The sequence below is a fragment of the Salvia splendens genome, chromosome 16 (assembly GCF_004379255.2).
Source record: "Salvia splendens isolate huo1 chromosome 16, SspV2, whole genome shotgun sequence".
Classification (NCBI taxonomy): Eukaryota; Viridiplantae; Streptophyta; class Magnoliopsida; order Lamiales; family Lamiaceae; genus Salvia; species Salvia splendens.
The window spans coordinates 21,182,714-21,208,000 of NC_056047.1; the positions used below are offsets into that span (position 1 = coordinate 21,182,714).

Sequence of the window (25,287 nt, forward strand, 5' to 3'; positions counted from 1 at the left end):
CAAGATGCTCAACAGGAGCAAAAGGCAGCCATGTATATGCTGGCTAAACAATTGTCCCAGATAGCCACTTCTTTGAGTGATATGAGGGGAAATGAGGGAAAGATTCCCGCCTCCGTAAGGCCACCAGATAGGGCGAATATAAGTCAGGTTACCTTGAGATCCGGGAAGGCATATGATGGGCCAGTGGTCAGAACGAAGGAAGCGATAAGCTTCAAGGAAGGTAAGGAAAATGATACAATACCTAGATCTAGGGACTCGGAAGGAGAACGTTCCTTGGTCAAGGATGACCTTAAGATAAGAGACTTGGAGAAACCCTTACCTAAGTCAACTGAACCATTCTTCCTCGATCCAGAGCCAGTGTTTGAGAATGAGGCAGTAAGGGAGGAGACTGGAGAATTATCAGCCGAAGGCTCTCCAGGAGCAGGAAAACGACTGAAGCCTTTCCCAAGCCGGGGGGAAGCCAAGAAGAAGAAGGAAGAGCCGGTGGATTTCATGGACATTTTTGGGAAACTAGAAATTAATCTACCATTCCTGCAGGCATTGAAATTGCCGGTGTTTAGCAAGTTCATTAAGGAATTTATAGCTGGAAAGGCTAGACCCAGTGGGAAAATTTTGATAGGCGAGAATGTCTCGACAGTGATTCAGAAGCGGAGGATGCCTTCGAAATGCAGTGTTCCAGGTATGTTTACCTTACCCATCTCTATTGGTGATGTGAAAATCGAGCATGCTATGTGTGATTTAGGTGCGTTGATAAATGTGTTACCACTGTCTATATACAAGAAGTTAGTAGGGGTAGGCATGGTGGACACGAAAGTTGTGATCCAATTGGCAGACAGGTCATGCATTTGTCCTGAAGGAGTGCTTACGAATGTGATAGTGAAGGTACATGATTTCTTGTACCCAGCTGATTTCCATGTGATTAGGATGAGTGATAATGAGTCTGCAGAGTCTGGCGGAGTACTTCTAGGGAGACCTTTCTTGCGTACCGCTAAAACTATCATTGATGTTTTTGACGGTACTATCTGCCTTGATTACTGTAACATCCCAAAAATCTGTGACTCTTTTTATATGGTTATTTGAAATTTGGATTGTGAAACTTTTGTTTCTATGTGATTAAGTGAATTACGTGAAATAATTGTCGTGAGTGATGTGGAATGAAGTGCTTGATATTTTATATTTTTCCAATGTGGGGAAATTAATTAAATGGGATTATGCATTTTGTTCTAGCCATGCTAGTTGGAATTTTCGGCCTCTTCAAAGTATTGGAAATAGTATTTTCTTTATTGGATTTAATAAATTGTTTTGGGATATTTATCCAAATTAAATCCAAACCAAATTATCTCTAATTTATCCTACATGATTTTCCTTGGGGAGTTAATTTATTTGTTACCTATTTTGTGGGGTCTTTTCCTACAAAAAAAAAATTACCAAATTTAAATCCTATTTCTTTTTTATTGGAGGATTTAAATATTTCCTTCCTACCCCTTAAAACACACGCCCACTTTATTTCATTCTTGGAGATTCCTTTTAATTTAGCTTGTTACCTTATTTATGAAATACCCAATATCTTTTTATCAAATTTGTGAATATATCTCTCTCCAAATAATGCCTAATTTTCGAAAAATCTCATTCCCTCATACACGCCTATTTTTCATTTTAATTGTGAGATTTATTTATTGACCTCTATTTTATTCCTCCACAATTATTTTAATTAAGTGTGAGAATAATTATTAATTAAATGCTAGAGAAACTCTAACCCTAGCACAAAAAAAAACGCCTCCCTCCCTTCTCCCTCACTCCCACACGATTTTTCTCTCTCACTCATCTTCTCTCCAAAAATCCTCCATCCAACTCTTGTTCTTGCAATCCGTTGAAGTTATTTTCGAGAGCCTCCGACGAATCGCTTCGTTCATCGTTTCTACCGATTCGTTTTGTGTCAAAGAAGGTATATTGCTCACTTTTTCTCATCCTATCCGTTTTGACCATGTTCTTGAGTCCTACATGCATGTAGAGGGTGTAGGTCCAATAGATCGCAAGTTTTAACGGGAGGGAAAGTGTGTTTCGTAAGAACTTGTTTGGTTTTGCGTTGTTGATTGAAATCATGTGTGTTGGATTGAATTAATTGGTGAATAATATGAGTTGTATGCAAATATGTGTATGAGGAACGTGTAAGCATGATCTGGTGTTTTCGAGCATGGAAAATCGGTGGTTGTGTTGTGGAAGTTTTAAAAACCCTATTTTCGAATTTGAACCAGAAATCTGTGATGCACGACCAGTGACGTATGATCTGTATTAGACCCATCAAACGAACGAATTTTGCTACGAAACTTTTACTGAGTAAACTTCAAGGTGTTTTCTGTGTCTCGTGTGAATTTCAGCCTGTTTTATCGAAAAATGAATTTTTAATAAATTTTTGAAGTTAACTGCGTAAATCTGCCAGAAACGTGAGTTCTCGCCATGAATGTTTCGTTTTCTGTTTGACTGACCAAATGACCTCCGATCGATGTGATTCTTGAACTATATGAAAATTTGAAGTGTCTTCTGTGTTGTGTTAACTTGTTAGCCTTTTTGGGCATCGTATGAATTTATGGTGAATTTTTCAAATGAACTGCGCAATACTGTCAGAAATTGTATGTTTCGACTAGAGAGTTCAATATATGATATGACTGACTAAATGACGTGATTTCAGTGTGAATATTTTCATGGATGAACTTGAATGTGTCCTCTGTATTGTGACCAAAATTTAGCATCTTTTGAGGTCGGGTGAATTTATGGTGATTTTTACAAAACGGTCGCGCAGTTCTGCCAGTTTTCTGCCTTGATAAAATGACACTTATTTTCAAGTTTAAAAGTATTATATGATGTATGTATGTCCAAGGAACGTGCCTAATCATGTGATCACGTGTGATAAGTTGAAATATATTACGGTGTGTTTTTCCGTCTTTGTGACGAACGTTGGGTTGGGTTAATTGAGAAAAACGACGAGAGAGAAACGATAGGACATGCATAGTAGTATGATTTTTGTGGAAGGCTGACTTGTGTTGTCGTTGACAAGGGTGATTGTGTATTCGTGAACTCGAGGAACGAGAGTTGCCATAAGTTGGATTGTGAATTGTTAAGCGAACGAGGTGGGCTTCCTTTTCAATTCTCTTTATTTTTCCGAAAATACTATGTGGCGTTATAAGGGTGGTTTAACTTGTTATGTCATACCATGGTTTGTTTTGATTGAGATTGTGTGTCTGATGCCTAGTTCGTCTGAGTTTACTCCGTCAGGCTATATGGCTGTGTTGTGAAACGAATTCGGGTCTGAGTAGGGCCGCAAACCCTATCAGGCTGTGTACACTGGTGGGATCGTGAGCCGTCCTTGCTAGTCGGCCGGTCTCGTGGGCGAATAGTGTGGCCACACTTCGTCGCACATGGAATGATGATTGTGATTGATGGAAGTGGGGAGATTATTTGACTGGCCAGTCTATGAAATGTTTTTGTGTTCTCGTGGTAATTTCTTAATCTCATATAAAAACTCGAGATCACTGGTATGGATGACATAACTATATAAAATGTTTTCGGCATGAGCCCATTGAGTACAACAAGTACTCAGCCCTGTAATTTCTTTTAAAATTTTGCAGGTTGAGCTGGATGTTGCGAAGGATGTTGAGCTAGCCTTAGGACGCGTTGTGTCTTCGTACATAGGCGTGATCCTTGACTCTCTTTAAACCTTATTTTCCGCTGCTATATTTTAAACTATGTCTCAAGACTTTAATCTTTTCGTACTGTGTTTGAACATGTATGGTTGTGTTAGGTTTTAACTAAGTAATTACGTTATCTTTTGAAAATGGTGTTCTCGTGAATTAAACTAAATGGTCTACTTTAGAAGTTAATTGGTTTTCTTTAAGTTATTTTCTCCGTTTTTTTCTTTTAAAAGTATTTATTATAAGCCTTTTCTAATTGATAGTAAAATTTTAACCTTAAACTTCTTTAAACCAAAATGTCTTTCTTTCTTTAAGTTAATTAGGATTTTCTTTTAAATACGTTATCCATGCATGTCGGTCACGATCGTCGCGTTTGTGGTACCCCTAGTATGGGCGGTCGTGACAATTACAATGGGGAGAAATATACATTCGGCATAGATGAGGCAATGAAAAGACCTCTTGACGTTGAAAATTTGCATGCTATAGATGTTATTAACCCCTTGGTCCAGGAATATCTTGAGACAGAGTTAATGCAGGAACAGATCGAGAATTCTGAGATGAGTCATGCCATTGATAGAGAAGTAGCCAGTTGGTGTCAAGCGATGAACACAAGTGAGTTATCGGATGAGGAACTAGCGGATGCAATTCTGGAATTCTGTTAAAGTTCGGAGCTAGCTAGGTCAAGGAAGACACCTTATGTGGCGAGCATGGACAGTTCTACTGAGTCTAAGAAGGGAATGACAACAGAACAAAACCCCTTGCCCCAGGAAAAAGATGTCCCCAAGAAAGAATTGAAAACACTTCCACCTGGGCTCAAGTATGCGTATATAGAGGAGAACGAAAACTTCCCGGTGATTATTAACAGCAGCTTGACCGAGGGACAAGAAGAGGAACTGCTAAATGTAATCAGGAGAAACAAGAAAGCCATTGGGTGGACGCTCTCTGACTTGGTTGGAATCAGTCCAGATATGTGCATGCATCACATTCGTTTAGAAGAAGGAGCAAAGGCCTGTAGGGATCCGCAACGCAAGTTGAATCCGAACATGAGGGAAGAAGTGCTGAAGGAAGTATTGAAGCTGCTATCCCTAGGAATCATATATTCCATACCAGACAGTGAATGGGTTAGTCCCGTACATATGGTACCCAAGAAGTCAGGTATACAGGTAGTTAAGAACGATAAAAATGAATTGGTCCCCACTCGACCTGTTACTGGGTGGAGGATGTGTATTGACTACCGGAAGCTGAACGAGGCTACTAAGAAGGATCACTTCCCGTTACCTTTCATTGACCAGATGTTGGAGAGGCTGGCGGGCAAGCAATATTTCTGTTTCCTGGACGGATATAGTGGGTATTTTCAAATCTATGTAGATCCCGAGGATCAAGAGAAGACAACTTTCACGTGTCCCTTTGGAACGTATGCTTATAGGAGGATGCCGTTTGGTCTCTGCAATGCGCCAGGGACTTTTCAGCGGTGTATGATGAGTATTTTCTCGGATCTCCTAGAGGATTGCATTGAGATTTTTATGGATGACTTCACGGTGTACGGGAATTCATTTGACTCGTGTTTGGCAAGTTTGGATATAGTGCTGAGGAGGTGCCATGAAAAGCATTTGGTTTTGAATTTCGAGAAATGCCACTTTATGGTCCCTGAAGGAATTGTCCTAGGGCATGTGGTATCGGAAAGAGGCATACAGGTAGATCAAGCAAAAATCGATGTCATCTCAAAACTTCCTTACCCGACGAATCAGAAAGAGGTGAGAGGATTCCTAGGGCATGCAGGATTTTATAGGAGGTTTATAAAGGATTTCGCGAGGATTGCTCAACCACTCACTCACTTATTGCATAACGATGTGGAGTTTGTGTTCGATGAGGAGTACAAAAAGGCTTTTCAGTTGTTGAAAGATAGACTAATATCTGCCCCCATTATTAGAGCGTCCGACTGGAATCTACCCTTTGAAATTATGTGTGACGCAAGCGACTATGCCGTGGGAGCGGTGTTAGGTCAAAGAATTGATGGAAAAAGCTATGTGATCTTTTATGCATCCAAAACACTGAATCAAGCTCAGAAGAATTATGACACCACCGAAAAAGAAATGATGGCGGTGGTATACTCATTTGAGAAGTTTCGCCCGTACTTGCTGGGGTCGAAGGTGATCGTTTTCACGGACCACGCAGCTATTAAGTACTTGCTGGCGAAGAAGGAGTCTAAACCAAGATTAATCCGTTGGGTATTACTTTTACAAGAATTTGATTGGGAAGTTAAGGACAAGAAAGGAACTGAGAACAAGGTGGCTGACCACCTAAGTCGTATTTTTCAAGGGGAGACCGAGGAAGCAATTCCAGATGCATTCCCCGAGGAACATTTGTACTATCTGGAAGAATTTCCTAGACCCATCAATTGGGAAAAGCTCATGGCATTAATAGGTCCAGGGGATGCCGAGAAAGGGAAATGTCAGACAAATGCTGAGCCATGGTTCGCGGACTTGGAAAATTACTTAGTTACTGGAGAGGTGCCCAGTTCCCAAGTAATCTCCCGGGCCCAGAAGATGAAATTGAAGAGCGAGGCCAAGTACTATTTCTGGGATGACCCGTATTTGTGGCGAATGGGAGCCGACCAAGTAATCCGGAGGTGTATCCCGGAGTGGGAACAGAGGGATGTGCTGAATCATTGCCATGCCCTAGCGTGTGGAGATCACTTTGGACCTAGGAAGACCGCAAGGAAGGTGTTGGACAGTGGGTTTTACTGGCCTACGTTGAATAAGGATGCTTTTGAATTTTGTCAGAACTGTGTGAGGTGTCAACAGAGGGGGAAACCCCTGTTTTGGAAGAATTTGCTATGGGGGAAACCCTTGTTGTTGATAGTAATGTTTCAGAAGTGGTTGGGGGCGCCGAAGCCCAAATTGGTGAGAAAGATGTCAGAGAAGGGGAAACCCCTGAGAAGTCTGAGGGGACAGAAACCCCTGTTTATATTTCGGGGGAAACCCCATTGTTGAACAAGGAGGGAGAGGCCCTCGATGCTGAGAATGCTCAAGAACCCGTTGATGTCGGGTTGAATTTGCTCGTAGACCTGACGGGGACACCAATTCGCCAGTAATCCGAGGGAGGAGCGAAGACAGGCTCGTCGGAGTCTGCTTGATGAGATATATGAAACCGTTCCGCAGACAGAAGAAGGATCGCTGAGGCTAGAGACTGCGGCTCCTGAGCAGGTAAACTCTCCTAGACCTACTAATGGGGAGAGTGATGAGGAGGAGCGCAGACACGCGGTCGAGAGGAAGAGAAAGGGGAAGCAGATTGCTCCTTCCTCGACCAAGAAAGTAAAAGGGAAGTCCGCTGACCACTCTCCCTCTCCACCTGCTAAAGTACCGTCCGATGCCGAGTCGAAAAGCCCTAATGAGTCCAGTGACTCCGAGGAAGAACAAGAAGTGGAGCTCAATTTTGAGCCGAAAGAAATCTGGATCACTAAGGAACTGCTGAACGCGATGGGAAAGTTTGAGGACCCAAAACGTACATCAATATATGCGGAGAAGAGTGCCGTGGGGAAATATGCCAAATCTGGGAAGATGTACGATTCGGCCGAGCTTAAGGGGATCTCAAGCAATGACGATTTTCGGGGGTAAATAGGGGCAATCGGCTTTAACTGGTTGCTAAAGCATAGCACCATTGAGGTTCCGATAGACGTGGCGCGGGAATTTTTCTCGACTTTCCAGTTTAAATCCACCGCTGACTTGGATGCCGATTCCATTAACTTCAGGCTCTTCAATGAAGAGCATGTGATGAGCGTCAGGGAGTGGACTCTACGGATGGGTTTGCTGACGCGTACAGAAGATGATGAAGGATTATGGTATGAGAGAATGGTCGGCCCACCAAAGCTCACACCAGGTTTCAAAGCGCAGAGCGCATGGGAGTTCTTGACTCACCCAAGGGTTGGTCAATTTAAAACTAGTTGCTCGAAGGCTCACCATATCGAAGACAGGGTCCTGAGGTTCGCCCAAACCTTCATTAGCTACAATCTGATGGGCACAGCCAACACCGCCTTGACAACCGCCGACTTATACTTTACCTGGTGCATGGCCACGGGTGTACGTGTCCACTTGGGTTACTGGTTAGCTCAAGCCTGCCACCAAGTAACTGCCAACCCCTCCCGGCATCTATACACATGCCACTTTCTGGGGGCTTATTTGCAGCGCAATGTGATCATGAAGATCCACAAGGCTTGCCGGGAAGTGAAGATGCGTCTACCCCCCGAGGTTTTCAATATGGAGTACTTCTTCAACAAGAGGTTGCTAATCATGCACAAGAGGGAGGCCCAGATCAAACAGGAACAAGAGGTGGCGGGAGTGAAGGACGTTGCTGACGTGGGTGAAGCCAGGAAGCCAGACGTGGAAGTGGATGCAATGAAGAAGGAAGTCAGCTGGATGAGATCCGAGATTCAAAAGGTGATGGAAGGGATAGTGGCCCTGCGGGGTAAAGGGAAGGACAGTGGTGAAGCTGAGAGAGTAAGGAAGGAAGTTACCAGAGTACGAACAGAAATGGAAGGAATGAGAACGGAGGTTCGGAAGGTTAGGGAGGAAATGGTAGCCCTCAAGGGGCGCGTTTCTGATCTGGTGGTAATGTCGTCCCGATGTACTGAGAAGATGACGGAGGGTGTCGCGTTAATAATGACAATGATGAAGTGGTTGCGCGAGAAATTCCCGGACGCACCAATGTTACTTCCTGGACCTAGTAGCGGACCCAAGGCGCCAAGTCCAGGAGATCTATCTATCCGGAAGCAGCCACAAGTCACCAAGCCTCTAATCACCCCGTCCTCTACTAGACCCATGACCTTGAAGAAGACCGTACCCGGACAGACAGAAGAGAGGAAAGAAAAGCCGGAGTCGCCAGGCCGTGCCGCCCAAGTCTGGCTCCCGAGGGGGCCAGGCACCGAATTAATCCTCCCAGCCCAAGTAACTTTTACTTTTTTTTTCTTTCATTGCTTTCTGTTTTTATTTTCTGTGCCAGCATGCTTGTTCTGTACATATGCTTTACTACTTCCCGCACTTAGCCCAATTTCTGGTCTAAGTGTGAGAAGGGGTTGAACTGTTTTGCATGTTTGGTTTTAGTTGTTGTGCTTTCTCCCACTTAGCCCGGTGTACGGTCTAAGTGTGAGAAGTTTGTTTGTTTTGGCATGTTGTTTGTCTGTTTTGTGTTCTGTTTGTACTTCCCTATTTCCCCCCTCCACTAGGATAGCTTGGGGACAAGCTTGAATGAAGTGGGAGGGGGAGGGAATAGGTGCAGAATGTGAATGTGAGTCTTATAGTTTTTTTAGTTTTGTCAGTGTGTTACGTGCTGCATGAGCTAGTGGATACAATAAGGCAGAAAAATTCCCTTAGTAAGAGCGATTGAAGATAGGATACACGTCAACTTTGATGCCCTTTTCCTTAATAAACTTAAAACGGTTTGGATGAAGTGAGGACGATAGAGGATACCTTAGATAACCTAGCTGTGCAGCCCTACTATAAAGTGAGTTATAAGCCTAAACACTTTGAGCTAACTTGTAACAAATGGGCAACCACTTGATGCTTAGGGAGTAGAGTATAAAGGAGAAAAAAGGGGTTTTTGGAGGTATAAGCTGGACGAAGTCCAGGAAAAGGAGGTATAAGCTGGACGAAGTCCAGGAAATGGAGGTATAAGCTGGACGAAGTCCAGAGGAGAAATAAACTAAAAATTCGGAGGTATAAGCTGGACGAAGTCCAGGGGGAAAATAAAAAGAGGAAAAAAGAAGCTTAATTATCTAAGGGCAGGAAGTAAAAATTACCTGACCCAGCAAAAAAGAGGAGATGATAAAAAGGAGAAACTCTCATAACCCAACGCATCAGTGGTGTAACTTTAACTCTGGAGCGTTTTTGATCCTAACATCCCTGGTGAGGAATGAGTGATCGAGCGAACCTAACCGCTAGGGAATCCATAGGTTTCTTGACAAACTGACGAACCGTTTGGGTTGACGAAGGAAGAAGGAGGATTTGGAGACTGTAGATGATCCGAGAGAACTTAAGCTTGTGGGGACAGTCGCCTAAAAGTTGAAACTAGTGCATGTTTATGTGTTGTGTTTTGTGTTCTTTTTGTGTTATTTTCTTTTCTGAGTCTGTAAGTTTTCTAGGTCTAGGTTTTGGTTTTTGTTAGATCTTGTTTGTAGAGTCGTTCTTGGGAACCGTGCATTGAAATTCACCTTATTTCATTTTCTTGTCTTTCGTACTTGAGGACAAGCATGGTTTAAGTGTGAGTAGTTTGATAAGGCTAATTTCATGCATAGGTCTAGGGCTTTAATTCGTGAAATTTCTGGGTCTAACACACGTTTTAAGCCAGGTGTGTGAAGACGAAAGAGTGGACATTATGCGGAAAAATGCTCGACGGAGGAAGCCTTAGAGTTGAAGGGTAGAATAGAGATTTCTACGAAGACTCTAGAAGGTTATGTCCGCGTCTATAAAAGGGAGAAGCATGCACACTGGAGGGATCTTCTCGGTTGGAGACCTCGAGAACAGCTTGTAGCTTAGTTCACTTTTTCACACACTTGGGTTCTTTCGTGGGGAGATTCAGGGCGTACTTGGGGTTCACCTCTAGTTTTCATACATTTCGATCTGGTCGTAACACCGTCCTTCTTTAGGGCGAAGAAACAATTTATTTTTCATTTTCGTTTCTGCTGAATTCGCCGAGCTTCGCTGTTCGAAGCTCGGACCTCTTTGTTTTCTGGATATTTCTCTGTTTTTATGCAAGTTTCATTTTAGCTTACGCCGATTATGTTGATCTTTGTTTGTTGATTATGTTTACTTGAATTCTGAGTTGGATTGTTGGAGTTGGTTGTTTTCGAGGTTGTTTTCTGGATTATTGCAGGTTCGTGGTTGGATCTGGGAGAATGGAGTTTGTTTGTGGATGAATCGGGTTTTCAACTTGCTGATGTTGTAAGGTTGTCTGTGATTGTTGGGATTTGAAGTTGATCTGAGCAGATCTGTAAGAATCAGAGTTATGGAGTTGATTTTGCTGGGTGTTGAGTTCGGATGGCTTGGATCCGGAGTGGATTAAGCATTCGACGTGAATCTGAGCCGTGTTGATTTAATTTTATGCCTAGCCTACGTGTTTTCATTTCATTTCGCCTAGTTTATGTAGTTCTGACGTACGTCCGATTCGTAGCAAGTTTCCGGCGTCCCGATTTCTATATTCTGTTCGAATCTAGGAGTATGCTCTGTTTTCTTCATTTACGCGTCTGAGTTGGTTAGGAAATTGCATGAGTTTGTTAGTTGCAGCTTTTTCCGTACTTACCTTATTTGAACGTCATGGTCCCCACTTTTTAATTCTCTCTGCCTAGTCATATTTAGTCAGTCATTTACACGGTCTAGTGAGTAATTGTTTCTTTCGGCGTTAATGTCTGATTTTATAAGTGTTCTGTGTCCTAGGTCTAGCATTTACATTTCGTGCCTAGGTCTAGTGGTAGTTTACACCTCAACCCTTTTGCGTGGCAGCAGCCGCTTGTTTCAGAGTCTCTAAGCACTACTTCACGACTCCATCTTCGTGGGATCGACCCCACTTCCCTATACTAATCCATAGTATTCGGGTTGAGGGATTTAATTTTTGAAGGGGAGTCGAGTGTGTCCAACGACAAAAACACTCTGTGTTCCTTGAGTTCCTGGACCTAGTGATCCAGCGGATTTAAGAAGCGCGGTGTCTTGACCCAGCACTTGCATAGTTTTCCCTGTAAGCACACGAAGACACGATCCGACTTGTCCCACTTCAATGATAATCATTTTGTTATCAAGGACGACGTTCTAGAAGGGAACACGTGCTAAAACGCAACTCGCAAGGACGGAGCTGAGTCATCATTCTGTTATTGAGGAGCTACGTCATTCTAGAAGGAGGGCACGTAGCAATCGATGAGACACTCGATCACAGCGTGAGCGAATATCCTCTTCCGAGATCGTTATCCAACTGGAGGTCATTGCGGGGAACTTATAAATAGAGGATGTGCCACCATAATGAAGAATCTTCTTTTTAGCATCTCCTTTTCAGTTTCTTCTTTTGTTTTACTTTTTTCGTTCTAGTTTAGTTCTGAGTTTAGTTTCCAGTTTCGAAGGTAGCGTAGTAAAAGAAATAGTTAGAGAGAGAGCGACCGAAGGGAGCGCGACAGAATACTCAATATCTGTTCGGTGCCGTTCCAAGTTTCCAACCAAGAACTTCTCGGCTTTACTCGCTTTCTTATTTTCCGAAGTTGATAGCTTAGTTTAATTCCGTAGTTAAAGAAACGATCTTTTGTATTCCGCATATTCACAGCACTATTCTGAGTTTTTGGGTATAAAAGTCGAAGTTGTTTTGTTTTCATCATCTTGTTTACTGTTCCAGTTCAGTTTCGCTTTTTAGTCTTTGATTCAGTGTTTAATCATGATGAATGGCTAAGTGTTTGTCGCTTGCCTAGGTAGTTAAGTTCTTATTTCCGCCTGTCGCTTACTTGATCCATTAAATTGTGTCAGCATGATGAGTAGCTTGATCAAGTAGTTAGTTTACATTCTGCCTAGCATAAATCCAGTAGCGTAAAACTCCCAACTTAAAGTGTGGCAGCAGCCGAACCCTGTTCACTACTCACACACTCGATACACCGGTTTCTCTGTGGGATCGACCCCATTCTTGCTACTTTACTGTTAAAGTTGTGCGAGTTTGGGAGTTACAAATTACATTGTTGGTGAGCGAGAGCGAGAACGCCTTGATTAAGTGGCAACGACATTTGCTAACTGATCCATCCGATCGGTTATCTTCTATATAACTTGATCAGTCCATTCGCATCGCCCATCCGCCACCAAGTAATATAAAAGGACGCTTCATAGCTAACCCTAAATATAGTTTTGCCTTATGTGGAAGTGGGGCAACTGTGAAATTAAAAGATATGGACCAATTTTCAAGCATGATTATCTATAAAGTTATGCTCCGCCAAAAAGGTTTAATTATACTCCAAACCCAAATCACTAATCGTTAATTTCCAGAGATTGCTTAATTACTACTAAACTGTGGCCTACGTTTCTCATTATGGAAATTCTTAAATAATCATAATTATTTTAGTGAATATGATATGATTTGTGCGGACATGACTAATTGGTTAATGAATTGAACTATTTCATTATTTTTCCACTGGTTTATCAAGTGAGAAAAAAGTTTATGATCATATGCAGATAAAAAGATGTCTAATTATTCTAGGCATATCTTTTCGGAAAGTGATTGTTTAATTTTAACACAAAGTCACAGAGAGCATTTCTATATTTTTCGTGATTCACATTGTGCTACTTATTTATATGAATATGATTAACTAGGGTTGTAATGTTGAGTGATTGAGTTAAAGAGAAAATATTAATTTCACGAGAATGATATACTTCATGCCTTATGTGAGAATCACACTCATTTAAGACATGTTTAGCGTAGTTTGTTTTGTTTTATACATTTAGTTTGATAGTAATACATTAAAATTATTATTAGCACTTTTAATTGTACAATTTTCATAAAAATCAAAGCTCGATTTGTCACTTTATTCATTTATTTGAAATTACAGAGAAAACGAACAAATCGCGCTTAGATTTTGTGAAAATTTTAAAATAAAAGGTATTGATAAAATTTTTTAATGCATTAGAATCAAACTAAATATTTAAATTAAAGATAAAGGTCAATTTTTTTGAAAATATTCACTTTTTGAAAACAGGTCCAAAACAAATAAAATGTCGCTGAAGTAGTCCTTTTTTTACGGTTTCGTCAAAAACTAACGGTCAGCGCTAATTGCACAGTGACATGACCGTTAGTTTTTTGACGAAACCGTAAAAAAAGAACCACTCAGACAATGATTTCATATGTTATGGACCTATTTTTAAAAAGTGAATGTTTTTGGACCAAATTCATATTTCGGTCATATGTTTAGGATCAAAATTGACATTTACTCTAAATTAAAATATACAACGCTAAACATGCCTTAAACGAGTGTGATGCTCACATAAGGTAAGCTGCATACCAATTGCTGGGGTTTGCAGTGTGGTGCTCACCTAGTCGTAATTGGATGAACGTGTCAATTTCAGCGGACCATTGAGTGAACCATGCGTACAGTTCGGCGGATCGTTGGGTGGTAGGCGTGCACAAACCAAACCGGCCGGGAGGTTAACCGTCGGTTCAGGCCCGCCGGTTCATGAACCGGAACCGAGACCAGAACCGGCGGTTTGAACCGTCCGGCGGGTTTCCGGTTCCAACGGGCCAGTTCAGGGTCGAAGGTTCGTGAAGAACCATGAACCGGCGGTTCAAAACCGGCGGTTGCCGGTTTGAACCGCCGGTTCAACGGTTCAAACGGCTATTTCCGGCATAGGGTTGTAAGGTTTCATGCACGGTTCAGAAAAACCGGCGGTTTCTGATGAAAACCGCCGGTTTCCGCTGGTTCCGACAACTTTTCAGGCGTAGGCCATAGGGAGCAAGGAGTAGGCCTGCAAAACCTGTCAGAAACCGGCGATTTTTGGTCCAAAACCGAGGACTGAACCGCCCTGCACACTTAGCAACTGTTTGCAGAGTATAATAATTTTGGGACATCATACTGACCAGTACACCAAGGCCTAGAATACGACTTATCAGTTTATCTTGTTGGTGACCATATAGTATTATCAAAATATTGTAAGCATTTGGATAATAATCACGGAAATAAGAAAATAATATTTTTTATCATCTGCTCATTTGTATTGTTCTCATAACTTATCTCTCTTTTTCCAAAATCGTCACCACTTCCTCGTGGAAGATAAATATTTCTCTTTCCTTATTTTGGTGATACTATGATTATATGTTAATGCATGAAGGACAAATGATTCATACTAATGGAAGAAGGAGCATTGAAAGCTGAGGGTATTAAGTATCCTCAAATCTTATATATTCGAAATATGTTTAAATGATTGTTTTATCTCTTTTGTAAGTGATTGATACATGAAATAGATACTTATATTTGCTATAATTCTTGTTTCTTTCAAGAACAAAAAAAACTATTTAAATAAAGCTATATCAAGTTGGGAAAGGAGAAAAATTGGACAATTCGATGTCATTTGAAAATGTGGAAGAATTGAATGTTTCTAGAGGATTTGAGTTGGATTTCATATCGTAAAACCTAAGAAATATACTTTAATTCGATCCTTTACCATACTATAAAAATAAATAAAGTTGTATTTTTTCACTGTGACAAGACAGCACTACCAATTTAACTACTTTTCATATATTCTACCTTTTGACATTATACGAGTCATCTTCGATTTTCATTCGACGAAGAAAAATAGTTGCTTTTATTGAATTTTAGTATATATGTTTGATGTTTATGAACTTTGAAATTTTCCATTCCTAAATAGTTAAGATTGATACAAATTTTATGCATTTATTTGATTTATCTTTTTTCCTACCATACATCTAAACTTAATTAGAATAGTTTTGATGTATATCTATGTCCCAGCTATTAATTATTTTGGTGTATTTACGACGTTGGGAATTATAATTCAACCCAAATTTTACTTTTCAGTGTGTAAAAATTTTATTCGAAATTTAATATTGTCCCAAGACCTTCAGGCTGGATGAGCATCCAATTAAAGTTCTTCAAATAAAGTATTTTATTTTTTAATTTGAGTCTTGTTGTCTGTCAAAGGTTTTAATGTTAGACTATTTTTTGTGGGAAACACTGAAGTACAATAAATTACAAGAAGAGAGTTATTGCTATTCACCTCCTTTAAAAAGTACATTAAAAAAAATCAAAGTTGAAAAGACCAACATAATTATTGTCACGACCCTATTTTGCTAAGGATAGCAAAAATAGGTAATTCGCGACTAATAAGGGGATTATAGAAGCGGGGAAAGAAAAGGGGTAGAATTCAAGGAACTTGCCGAAAGACCAATCAATTGATACCACAAAATAGAAGCCAAGTATTTGATTACAAGATCTCAAAATAGAATAATTCATCATATCAACTAAATCAGAGTTCGAAGGTGAGACTTTGAAATTCTCACTTAACAAAATACAGCGGAATATGTCCCTACTAAACGACTTCGTGTATGAGACACGAATCGTCGAGCAATCCACATGATTAATAGCATCGACTCCGATATTCCCCTTCCTCTTGACGTTCAACCTGCACATTTATAAATACATGCACGGCTGAGTACATGAGTACTCAGTGGACACGCGCTGAAAATCAAAACATACATTATATAGTTGTCATCCATCAACAGTATCACACGGGGTTTTTCTTAAAAGGCCTGAGCACTCTAAATTCTTTTGTGATCATAAAAGTCCGACTGCAGTCTAAGTTCTTTAAATATCCTACCATGTCTGAGAATCTCGTGTGCCGTGAAGGTGGCCACCTTCGACGGACACCCTCGCCGGCCAACCTCTCTAGGATGTCTCACGGCTCTCGTGCACCTTATTCCGAACAGGATTTGCGGTCCTATTGGGAACCGAATTCGTTACTAAACTTTTGGCATCGCCAAACTCTTGGCATATAGCCCTAACAGATAGGTCTCGAAAACAAACACTTTATGGCATGACAACAACTTTAAAATAATCACATCTCCATTTTTGAGAAAAAGATATTTCATAATTCAAAAGTATTTGTTTTATATCCACACTATAGTGCTGGATATTAAAGAAAGCTCACCTGGTATGCTTATCTCCAATTAACAATCCTCGTTTGGCCTCACTTGCCCTTGAATGATTTCTCCTTTGGAAAATAAATAGCGTAGCACGCTAATTAGCACTTGAACTATTTTCTAAGAAAAAAATGCATGCATCCTATAGGATAACATCTATCTCTTAGTCTCGGCTTATAGGATTTTTTTAAATCCTAACTTGGGTTTACTGCTTTGCAGAGTTTAATTATTCACTTTACTACTTTGGAGAAATTCTATTCTCTCTAAAATAATTATTTGGACACCTAGTTAATAAAATATGGATCCTTAGAAAATCCCTTCTTAAATCCTTTTTCTTCGAATTTTCTTAAGGCCGTCCATTCTTTTCATTACTCATCTCGGCCCACTTATCAATTTATAAAAAAAAATGCAGCCCACTTTACTAAGTCTAATAGATAGTCCAAATCAAAATAATCGTATCTCTCCCTCATTCACATTCTTTATTTAAATTCTTCCCCAAATCCACCTTCCAATTGAAATCCTTAAACAAAGGAATAGAGAAGCAGCGGCGCCTCTCTTCCTCACGCCTCTCTCTTCTCCGGCGTCGGCGTCCCCCAAGCTGGCGTGCACCGAACTACCGGAACTCACACCAGATCCCACCGTCGAGCTCTCCCCTTCAAACTCTTTCTTCGTCGAGCTCTCTCCGTCGAGATCTCTCTCCATCGAGCTCTCCGTCAGGTTCATCACGCGGCGGAGCTGTCGATTCGGGGAAGGGCAAAAGGTGTCGCTTTTCTTTCGTGAGCTAGCCGTTCCCGGCGCTGCACGGGAAAGTTCCGGGGTCGCCGCCGCGCTCACGCCGTCAGCCTCGGCGAGTGAAGCCGTTGACCGCCACGCCTCCGCTACGTCAGCACTCTCTCGTCGCCGGACAGCCCCTTGTTCTCAAGCTAAGTCATCCTCCCCCCTTCCCTTCTACTCGATTTATTCAGTCGTGACAGTGGCTATGTGAAATTGTTTCCATTATTCCTTTGGGGATTGACTGATCTTAAGTTGCCGATTAGTGACTGTCGGCGATGGGCTTGATATCTTTGTTCCATGATTAAGTTTTCGTTATTTGTTTCGTGCGGCCTGTGTGGTTTATGTACTGTACTTGTTTGTTGAGCATTGATCGTCTCTATGCTTTACCTTATCTCGTGATAATCCTATAGCAAGTCTATGTCCTTGACTACTTATGGTGGCTGCTCTACATGATGCAATATATATATATGGTGTTGAGGTGATTACCTCGCTTGGTGAATCCTCTCGGTTTGCCCTTCTTACTGCCGCCGCCGCTCCTCACTCCGTCGCACCCCTTGTCTTGTGAATCTGATAGAATGTAGGTGTGGAGTGGGAAGGGGATGGTTGTATTTATAGGCCATTCCTTTGGCTTCTTGTGGCAGTTCATGGGGTATTGGGGTTCCTATTTTCATGTAGCTCCCTTTTGAGCTTTATGTTTATGCTATTCTTACCACTTTGGTGTATGTGTGGGCTGTCTCTCTTGGCTGCCTCTTCAACCTCGGACGATGGGGAAGAGATTCTGATGTTGCCTAGAAAAGGCCATAGGGATGAGCTCATTTTTGTCTCTTTCCTTAAGGCCATCCACAATAGGAATAGCCCAGCAATAGCCCAGTCATAGCCTAGCCACAAACTCCTCCTGCCACATCATCAACACTAAAAATCCTCCCGCCACATCATCAAAACAAGCAAATAGCCCAGCCATAGCCATAGCCTAGCCACATCACTCAAAATTATATAAAACAAATAATTAACAATCACACAAAATACGGAATTAAGTTTACGACATAGATACGAGAAAATTCAATAATATTATTAAAAATTAAAAAGTACATTAATTAAAAAATTACAAAATTTAAAAAAAAACTAACGCCGTGCAGTCCTCCGCGCCCATAACTCTTCAATTGAATCCTTTTGGAGTTGAATATGAGCCTCCGTTTGGCGCATGTCGGCATGTGCTTGGAGGCGGCCGGCTTCATCGTGAGGTACCCCACTCCGTACGTTGGGGGCGGCCACGCCGTGGCTTGGACCGACTTCATTATTGTGGTTGGTCCAACTAGTCAGTTGTACACCTTCATCTTCGACAATCATGTTGTGTTTCGAAAATAAAAAAATAAAAACATCGGCTAGGCGATGCGCTAGGTGATCCGGACGCTGCAATAGCGCCGAGCGGATCGCCCAGCTCTAGGCGGTTTTTTATTCTGAAATTGGCTAGGCGGTTGCAATGGACCGCCTAGCGCACCGCTCGGCTAGGCGGTGCGCTAGGTGCCATTGCGGATGGCCTAACTGGAAGATTGAGGGGTATCCTACTTTGTCTATACTTGAGACCTTGGCAGGATGGTGATGTAGTGAACACAATTTGACATTTTCCCTTTTTGACAAAGCCCCAAATTAAAGATTTTTGTGTAGCTTATTTCTACTACCTCTTTCTTGTCTTTGCACCTTTCTTGTAGGTACTAGGCTGTCATTTGGAATCTTGTGGAGCACAAATTCGAGAAAGATGGAGAGGAGAAGAGGAAGGATAGAAGATCTTTTACTGCAGCTCCGTTGACCAAAGCAAATCTCAACTTTTATCTCAATTCTAGCTTCTAATTCCATACAGTAGTATTGGCTACCACCTCAATTCCATGCCTCTAATAAAGTATTTCATTTACTTCATTCTTAAAAAAATTTCTGTGCACTTAACTCTCCCATCAAAATGCTTAATTTATTCCAAAGTCGGAAGTTACAACGGAAGTTCTACGTCCACACGCCTTCTAAACGAAAATTAATTAAAGTAATAAATTTGATTTATCTTGAAAGAAAGAAACAAAATTCCGGGGCGTTACATTCCATCCTCCTTAAAAGAAATTTTATCCCGAAATTTGTACGGCTTTACTCGAACAGCTCGAGATAACGCTCCTTCAATTTATCTTCTAACTCCCACGTGGCCTCTTCCTGCCCGTGGTGTTCCCAAAGTACTTTCACTGAAGGAATGGATTTATTCCTTAACTGCTGCACTTTCCTGTCCAGAATTGCTCTCGGCTTTTCCTCATAGCTCAGATCTGGGTTTATTATCGTCTCTTTCTGATGAATTACGTGCTTCGGATCAAACACATACTTCCTGAGATGGGATACATGGAATACGTTGTGAACGTTTCCAAAGCTCGGCGGTAACGCCAATCGATAGGCTACTGGTCCAACCGCCTCTAGAATTTCGTACGATCCTATGTAGCGGGGTCGGAGTTTTCCCTTGACTCCAAATCTGGTTATCCCCTTTGAGGGCAATACTTTCAAGAAGACTTTATCTCCCACAGTAAATTGCAAATCAGTCCGTCGGACATCTGCATAGGACTTCTGTCTGTCCTGAGCCTCTTTGATCTTCCCTTGGATCCTTCTGACGATTTCTATCATCTCCCCGATTGCATCTGAGCCCAAAATTTTCCTCTCACCGACCTCGTCCCAATAGAGGGGTGATCTACACTTTCTCCCGTACATTGCTTCATACGGAGCCATATCAATTGTTGCCTGGTAGCTGTTGTTATAGGCAAATTCTATCAGTGGCAGTACTTGTTCCCAATTGCTCCCTCTATCGAGCACTACTGCCCATAGCATATCCTTGAATGTTTGGATGGTTCTCTCCGTCTGTCCATCGGTCTGTGGGTGAAATGCCGTGCTAAAATTTAACTGTGTCCCTAGCTCTTTCTGTAGGCTCTTCCAAAATCTGGACTTGAATTTGGCATCTCTATCCAACGTGATCGTCGCTAGTATGCCATGCAGGCGAACGAATTCTCTCACGTACAACTGGGCTAGTTTCTCTGACCCGTACGTAATAGGTATCGGTACAAAATGGGCGCTTTTAGTGAGACGATCGATTATCACCCAAATTGCAATATTTCCTCTTTGAGATTTTGGTAGTCCCGTGACAAAATCCATGGCTATGAGTTCACATTTCCAATCTGGAATCTCCAAAGGCTGCAACTTCCCGTAGGGTCGTTGGTGTAGTGCCTTCACTTGCTGACAGACAAGACAACTCTCAACGTACGATGAGATGTCTCTCTTCTTGCCGTCCCACCAGAACTTCTTCTTTAAGTCCTGATACATTTTTATACTCCCTGGGTGGGAGGTGTATGGGTATCGTGTGTTTCGCTAATTATCTCGTTTTTTAGCTCCTCCTGGTTGGGCACACACAATCTCCCTTCAAACAGGGGCGCATTGTCTGCCTCTTCCTGGTAGTTCTCTTGTTTGCCCATCCTCAATTTCAGGCGCAACTTCTCCAAAGTCTCGTGCTGTCTCTGGGCCTCGACGATCATGCCCCTCAAATCGGGAACAACTACTAGAGTAGAAATTATGCTTTCCACCGTCTCGGGTGCTTGCACCATCTCTAAACTCATTCTATCGAATTCTCTAAGCAGTTCTTCTTCCTGGGGGAATAGGACAGCTAATTGGTGCTGACTCTTACGGCTCAACGCGTCTGCCACAACGTTAGCCTTCCCCGGGTGGTTGTTTATGCCGCAGTCATAATCTTTTACTAATTCGAGCCATCTCCTATGTCGCATGTTCAAGTCCTTCTGCTCGAAGAAATATTTGAGACTCATGTGGTCCGTGAAAGTTTCACACCTAACTCCATATAGGTGGTGTCTCCAAATTTTCAACGCGTGGACCACTGCCGCTAGCTCTAGATCGTGTGTTGGGTAGTGGAGCTCGTGTGGTCTGAGTTGTCGTGACGCATAAGTGATCACCTTCCCATTTTGCATCAACACACATCCAAGTCTGCTCTTGGAGGCATTCGTATAGACAACGTAGTCCGTTTCTGGCTCTGGGACTGCTAGTACGGGTGCGCTGGTCAATTTCTCCTTTAACAATTGAAAACTTGCTTCGCACTCGGAAGACCATGAGACCTTGGTTCCTTCTTAAGTTGCTGAGTCATCGGCCTCGCAATCTTCGAGAATCCCTCAATGAATCTCCTATAGTAGTCGGCCATACCTAGGAAGCTTCGAATTTCGTTAGGCGTTGTCGGCATCTTCCAATTTCGCACTGCTTGTACTTTAGCAGGATCCACTCGGATTCCTTCTGCCGTCCCAATATGTCCGAGGAAATTCACCTCCTTGAGCCAAAATTCGCACTTGCTGAATTTGACGTATAGTTTCTCTGCTCGTAGCGTCTCTAGGGCAATCCTCAAGTGCTCCTTGTGTTCCTTTTTATTCCTGGAGTATATCAGCACGTCATCGATAAAAACTAGGACAAACTTGTCGAGGTAGGGATGAAAAACGCGGTTCATCAGGTCCATGAACACTGCTGGTGCATTCGTTAGTCCAAACGGCACCACCGTGAATTCATAGTGACCATATCTGGTTCGGAAGGCCTTCTTGGGCACATCCTCTGGCTTAATTTTCAATTGGTGATAACCTGATTTCAGGTCCATCTTGGAAAACACACTGGCTCCCTTGAACTGGTCGAACAGGTCGTCGATCCTTGGTAAGGGGTACTTGTTCTTGAGAGTCAGCTTGTTAAGCTCTCGGTAGTCCACGTACATTCTCATGGTTCCGTCTTTCTTCTTGACAAACAGTACAGGTGCTCCCCACGGTGAGACACTGGGTCTGATGAATCCGTATAGGCCCAACGAGTCCGACTTATTCTAGAAGCAAAAGGCGTCAGCTCCACCTCCTGAATAAATTTTATTATTACGGTTTTATTCATAATCTATATAATTGATATCACAAATACTTTCTCCGTTCACAAAAAGTAGTTTCATTTTGATATTTTGGTGTCTATAAAAAATACTCTCATTTAAAAAATAGAAAGCTTTTATCATACTTTACCACTTTTTCTCCTCTCTTACTTTTTCTTTTTGCCTTTCTTATTTTATCTATTTTTTCTCTCTTCTCTCTCTTATTTTATTAATTTATCATTAAAATCCGTGTCATCCAAAATGAAACTATTTTCTGTAGACAGAGGCGGGGGAGTATAAAACTTCTAATTGTTTTCAATTGGAAGAATTTTACGATGTATATTCGCCCTGATTATAATTAGCTCAATTTTTGTGGTGATGTTATAATAGTAATTTAAAAGTGAGTAGTGCCCTCTCAATCCCATACAAAATGACTCATTTTTGTTTTTAGATTTGTTCTAACTAAGATCACTTATTTTTAAAAATTAAAACACATTTACATCTACATAATCTATGTTATCTTCTATCTTACTTTATTATTATCTCTACTTAACACAAAATAAAATTATACAAAATCTCGTGTCTTCCAAGAAGAGGGTCTTCCTTGGGACGGAGGTATATATGTTAAAAGTATTAAATTAATTATTTAATCCAAACTACAATTTCACTATCCTTGGATTGAGAAATGGAAGCCCAATCTTGTCCTAAAAAAGTGAATTAAATTCCACAAATTTATTGATTAGTTTCCAATTGCACATCCCCCAACTCGTCACATGGTTATTTCAATCGGACATTTAAGCTCCACAAGTTGTCTAAAATCTACGAGCATCACAAAATGTCTAACTCCAAAACATATGTAATTATTTTCCACTACTCAATCCTCAACCTCAGACCTCTCACTCTACATAGAGATGGTTCACTCCTTAGATCTCCCCAAAGGGTCATTGCCCACCACACTATCATCGTCGTCGTCCGAACACTCATCTTGAAGAATGACCGCGGACCCCTTAATAACGTCGAGCCATTTCTTGACCTCGAACTTCTTCTGCGAACACGATTTTCCAGAGCCTACCGTGGTTATCTCTATAGATTGGCAATACCAATTATCGAAACCGTCTAGCACGATAATTATGCTGCAGACGGGCCCACGTAAACACGGGCCTTTGCCGGCGAAGAGGTCCACTTCCCCGTGCCCAAAGTAGTTGTGGGCTGAGCCCATTAAGCCCCAATCTTTAAGATTAACAATGGGGAGTTGGGCCTTTGTGCTGTCGCTTAGGAAGAGGGTTAGGTTAGATCTTGTTCCAGCCAATGGGATGTTGCCAGTTTCCACATAGATGGTGTAAACACAATCTGTTGCATTTCCCTGCTCACACAAATCAACATTTTTCATAATCAATCAAATATTCTACTTGTACTGGACAATTAAGCTATACTTGTACTTGACGGTTAAGCTAGCTATTCTGATTTGAAACTTTTAGCCTCAGGCGTTAAACTTATTACTATTATGTTAAAAATAAATCAATACATTAAGATGGTATTTGATTTCGTAGATAAGATATCACTTCTTCCGTCCCACTATAAGTGAGACGTTTCTTTTTTACCGTTATTTTACGAAAACGATTATAAACAGTTAGAGTGAAGAGAAAATAAAGTAAGAAAATAATTTAGAAATGACTTTCTTACTTTACTTTCTATGCACCTAACTATTTATTATCATCTTTGCAAAACAGCAGCTGAAAATAAACGCCTCACTTATAGTGGGGAAGAGGAAGTACCAAGATATAATTTAGAATTAAATTGTGAGATTATTTTAGTTGAAAGGAGATTGACTATGACTAAATATCACATGATTATACATCTAGGATTGAGTGGTGGAATTCAATCTCATAAATCAAACACAATACAAATTTAATATCGAGATATTATCTTGCAAACGGAACAACCCGTGAAGTGAGCTAGACACTAGCACATACATGTATTATTATGATATAAAGTTGCTAAGTTAATTTCTTAATGTGTTTTTATTTCTGTTAAAAATGAAAATAAAAGTAGCAGCAAAAGTAGAGTGATACTACTTACATATGTGTAGACGATGCAGGAGAAAAGGATAAGGAGTTTGAGGCTAAGATGTTTGATCTCCATTTTTCTGCGGATTCTTGTTTCACTAAATTACTGGACAAGTATATATAACTTGGTTTGCTCCCTACCTAACAAAAGGTCAAAAAAAAAAAGAAATCATATATTTATCATAGGAGTTATTAAAATTGGGCAATATACTTGTCACTCTATATCTTCAATAGTAAGGATAAGGATATAGACTTTAGTTCAATTTAGGCCACATATTAAACTAGATATATATTATTTCTGCCGACGCCATATTTCAGATCAATGATTGCGTCCAAACAATCTACATACAGAAATAAACATATACTCCATTTCTAGGAAATTTTAACTGTTTCTCCGTTGGTGATTTACATGTAATAAAGTATTGTAATTCGTATTAGAAGTAACTCAGCCCTTAAAAGATCAAAGAGGATAATCCATACTTATATAAAGGAGTTAGGATCATTATTAAGTTGATGTGGGACAAGATTTAAGAGTTTTAACACGCCCTCTCACGTGTGAGCCGGAATGACACATCGGACTTCCATCACGTGGGTAGGCAAGAGAAGAGATAAATAGATAAAACTCATTATCAACTTGGGCCCGCTCTAATACCATATTAGAAATAGATCACTCACCCCTTAAAAAGCCTTATAAAAAAGGGTTATCCAGGAGCTATAATCATCACCAAGTCGGCGTGAAAAGATTTAAGAGTTTTAACAATTCGAATGGTTTTGTCTCACATTTTTAGCTCGTTGTCGTCGATTATTTTTTTAGCAATTAAGGACTTTTAATGGCTAATTGAGTTTTGATAATTTAGTGTAATGTGAATATAAATTAGGGAGTATGATGTCCAACATTAATCACCCAATAATCGAATATATGATCTCATATGGATTATAGTTTAAGAGATCAAAGATATATATACATTACTTATACAATTTCCAAACATTTTGTATTGAATTATAGTAAGCATATTGTAAATATATTTCAAATAATGTGTTTTAGTTTTGATTTTGTTTCATTCATTGCATAGTATTTAATTTTTGTGAATACATACGTAAAGATGCGAATAAAATGTATAGAACTAGATAAGTGATAAAATGCAAATTCTATATATTGTATAAACTCTAAACTATGATCCGGACCGTTAGA

At 40.8% G+C, this 25,287-nt stretch overlaps 1 protein-coding gene across 1 annotated transcript; it reads right to left on the reverse strand.

Moving 5' to 3' along the window:
• Positions 1-22,647: 22,647 nt before the first annotated feature.
• On the reverse strand, positions 22,648-24,258 carry LOC121770901 (PLAT domain-containing protein 3-like). The gene is made up of 2 exons (XM_042167677.1): positions 24,109-24,258; positions 22,648-23,392 (listed from the first exon to the last, which is right to left on the reverse strand). Exons 1-2 carry the CDS (start codon positions 24,169-24,171, stop codon positions 22,946-22,948), a joined length of 510 nt encoding a protein of 169 aa, XP_042023611.1. The 5' UTR covers positions 24,172-24,258; the 3' UTR covers positions 22,648-22,945.
• Between the last annotated feature and the right edge of the window lie 1,029 nt (positions 24,259-25,287).

Bases quoted from the DNA above. Each gene is read 5' to 3' on its own strand.
- LOC121770901 (XM_042167677.1), bottom strand. From the start codon at position 24,171: ATGGAGATCAAACATCTTAGCCTCAAACTCCTTATCCTTTTCTCCTGC. The intron at 23,393-24,108 runs GTAAGTAGTATC...TTGTGTGAGCAG, and splicing joins CCTGCATCGTCTACACATAT to GGAAATGCAACAGATTGTGT.